Source organism: Lipotes vexillifer, unplaced genomic scaffold, assembly GCF_000442215.2.
Source record: "Lipotes vexillifer unplaced genomic scaffold, Lipotes_vexillifer_v1.1 scaffold395, whole genome shotgun sequence".
Taxonomy (NCBI): domain Eukaryota; kingdom Metazoa; phylum Chordata; class Mammalia; order Artiodactyla; family Lipotidae; genus Lipotes; species Lipotes vexillifer.
In genome coordinates, this window is record NW_006797390.1 from 8,280,902 (window position 1) to 8,284,388 (window position 3,487).

Genomic DNA, 3,487 nt, shown 5'->3' on the forward strand with positions numbered 1-3,487 from the left:
GGGGCAGCTTAACGGGCGCTGGAGGATCCACCTGCAGGATGGTTTGCTCACATGACTGGCAGGTTGGTGCTGTCTGTTGGCTGGGACCTCAGCAGGGGCCAAGGGTTGGGAGACTGACGTTCCCTCTTCAGGGGCTGCTTGGGTTTCCTCATAGCACGGTGGCTGGGATCTGAGAGTTATATCCCAAGAGAACGCAGTGGAACCCTTTGCCTTGTGGTCTGCCTTGGAAGTCATGCAGCCTCGCCTCATGTATTCCACGGGCTACCAGTTGGCAGCCAGGTTGGGCCGGGCTCCAAGGGAGCAGATGCGGGCCTCAACTCTCAATGGGAAGAACAGCAAACATTTGCACACCTGTCTTGAAACCGCCACCTCGAGGGTAGTGCGGTGGGAGCAGGGGAGGGTGTGAGGGTTCAGGAGTGCAGAGACAGGAACGGGGGAGAGGACGCTGGGGGAAGTCAGACTGTTCCTAGACTGGGCAGCGGTTATATTAGCTCTCTCCAAAATCAAACTTAAACCTCACCCGCTGCGACCCTGCGTCCATGGGACAATAGTGATTTACAAGTCTGGCAGAACAGGGAGGTGGGGGGGGACAGGAAGGAGGAAGAACAGGGTCACAAAAGATGTAAAAGAGTCTGTAACCCAAGCTAAGCTCCTGTGCACACAGACCACACGTTCCCACCTTTGCCCAGAGAGCGTTGGCTAGTGAGCTGTTCCCGGGCCTGCGCTGCAGGAGAGAAGTGTGTGCCCCCAGCCCTGCCCGCCCTGTGCACACACACCCCTGCATACACACGCCCCTGCACACACCCCTCCTGCACACACTCCCCTGCACACACCCCCTGCACACACCCCTCCTGCACACACTCCCCTGCATACCCCCTGCACACACCTCTCCTGCACACACACCCCTGCACACACCCCCCGTGCACACACCCCTCCTGCACACACCCCTCCTGCACACATTCCCCTGCACACACACCCTGCACACATCCTTGCACTGCAATGCTTGGTGAGCACCCACATGTCCTCTGAGCAGTGGAAGGACAGATAGAAGGAATAAGGGCTCCAGGCTTAGTTCCACAGCAGAGGAGGAAAGGTCAGTAGTTCCCATCATTCCACATCAATTTTCCTTCCTTCATCCAGCAACTATGAACACACACAGCTGTACTGGAGGCCCTGTACCCAGGCTCAGTCTCCCCGATCGCTGAATCCCTCCCCTCCGTGCTCCAGGGGATGGCGAGGAGGACAGGTGCCGTTACAGGGATGTGTGTCGACAGAACGTCAACTATCACAGCAGGGATTTCATAACGGTTTCTTGAGCAATTGAGTCCTTTCTTCCAAAGAAATCTTTGCCTTCTGTAAAGAAGGCTATTCGGTCACTGGCGACCCATCCTCTGGCTGCCCCGCACCCACCTTGGGGCCAGCCGTGACCCCTCTTTCTCGTGCCGGCTCTGCCTTGTGACTACATCCGGAGCCCGCCCACTGCTGCCCAGCCCAGGCCCCCAGGCCCCGGCCAGCTCGACTCCTTCCCTGGCTCACAGCAGCGTCCTGCCCTCTGCGCATGTTCGCACCTTCTGTTTGGTGTCCAGGCTCCTGCCCCACCCACGGGGGTCACCTGTATGGACCGCTCAGCCGAGTCCAGCGGGGAGCCGGCAGGAGCCTGGAGAGAGCAGGCCCACCCCAGGCCGGTGCAACACTACTACTCCTCTTTGTGGGCCGCCCTGCATGGCTTCCTGCCTGTACTAGTCAGGATTCTACAGAGAGCCAGAACTGGTTGGATGTGTAGAGCGAGGGAAACAGATTTATTACAGGGAATGTGATTGTGGGGCCGACCAAGCCTCAGGCTGTGTACCCGGGGACGTGGAGAGCTGTGGTGTCATTGGGGTCCAAAGATCTGACAGCTGGAGACCTCCGAGAGCCGCCATGTTTCAATTCAAGTCCAAAGGAAGGAAAAAGCGATGTCCCAGCTGAAAGGCTGTCAGGCAGGAGTCTGTCTTACTTGCAGGAGGGGTCACCCTTTGTTCCATCGAGACCCTCAACTGATTAGACGTGGCCCACTCATACCAGGGAGGGCAATCTGCTTTGCTTGAGTCTATAGATTTATTTATTTATTTTTCTTCTTTTTTTTTTGGCCACACTGCACAACATGTTCCCTGACTAGGGATTGAACCTGTGCCCCCGGCAGTGGGAAAGCAGAGTTTTAACTCCTGGGCTAACAGGGACGTCCCAAGTCTATAGATTTATAGACTATAGACTCTTCATGTCATCCAGAGCACACCCTCATGGTCACAGGCAGTGTGATGTTTGACCAAACATTTGGTGCCTGTGGCCCAGTCAAGTTGACACATGGAACTGACCATCACACCCCCTTTAGACTCCAGGAGTAACTGCTTCCTTCCCATGGCTTGGATGGAAGTTACAGCTCAGCTGCTCCTAAGCCCTGGCTTACTCTGTGTGCCCTCTCCATTCGTACGTTTGAAAAGAAACTTTTCCCCAATTATCCCATTATGAGTGTCCCGCCTGTTTCCTGCAGGGCCTCTGACAGCTGGCCTCCCGACGCTGCCCTTACCCCTCTTTCGTCCATTCTAAACCCAGCCGCTGAGAGTCCTTTTATTTATTTATTTATTTAGGGCTGTGTCGGGTCTTCGTTTCTGCGCGAGGGCTTCCTCCAGTTGCGGAGAGCGGGCGCCACTCTTCATCGCGGTGCGCGGGCCTCTCACCGTCGCGGCCTCTCGTCGCGGAGCAGAAGCTCCAGACGCGCAGGCTCAGTAGTTGTGGCTCACGGGCCCAGTTGCTGTGCGGCATGTGGGATCTTCCCAGACCAGGGCTCGAACCCGCGTCCCCTGCATCGGCAGGCGGACTCTCAACCACTGTGCCACCAGGGAAGCCCCTGAGAGTCCTTTTAAAGTCAGCCCACGTCACTCTGCTCAGAAGCCCCAGCAGCTGCCCACCTTACTGAGAGTAAAAGCCAAAGCTTTTACTTTGGGAGGAGGTGAGAGTGAAGGCTCTTCCTCCCCTCCCTTCCAGGGCCTCCGAGGAGCCCCCCCCTCAGGGCTCTTGCCCGGCCTGGAAACCACCGGGCAGCCACGCAGGGGCATCCGTCTCCCCATTATCTTCCGATGAGCCAGAGGATATCACGGATACCTGCACCCACTCAGAGCAGTATGACCCGCAGTTACCACAAGCTGGAAGGGCCTGAGTCCCCGTTGACAGATAATGGAGAAACACAATGTGGTCTTTGCACACAGTGGAATGTGACTCAGCCTTAAAAAGAAAGGAGATTCTGACACCTACTACACCGTGGATGGACCTGAGGGCACTGTGCTCGATGAAATAAGCCAGTCACAGAGGACAAGTGCTGCGTGATTCCGCTTATTTGAGGTCCCTGGAGGAGGTAAAAAATCACAGAGAATTCGAAGGGTGAGGCCAGGGGCTGGGGGAGGGGACGGGGGGGGGGGCCATGTTTAATGGGGACAGAGCTTCCGCTTTG

The 3,487-nt window shown here is 56.8% G+C and overlaps 1 protein-coding gene across 1 annotated transcript in view; it reads right to left on the reverse strand.

The window, feature by feature from the left end:
* Window positions 1-152, reverse strand: part of CACNA2D4 (calcium voltage-gated channel auxiliary subunit alpha2delta 4) — a 91,291-nt gene extending 91,139 nt beyond the window's left edge. The window contains exon 1 of the mRNA XM_007469519.1: window positions 52-152. Coding sequence (XP_007469581.1) covers window positions 52-152 — 101 coding nt within the window. The remainder of the gene's footprint in view (window positions 1-51) is intronic.
* Window positions 153-3,487: the final 3,335 nt, after the last annotated feature.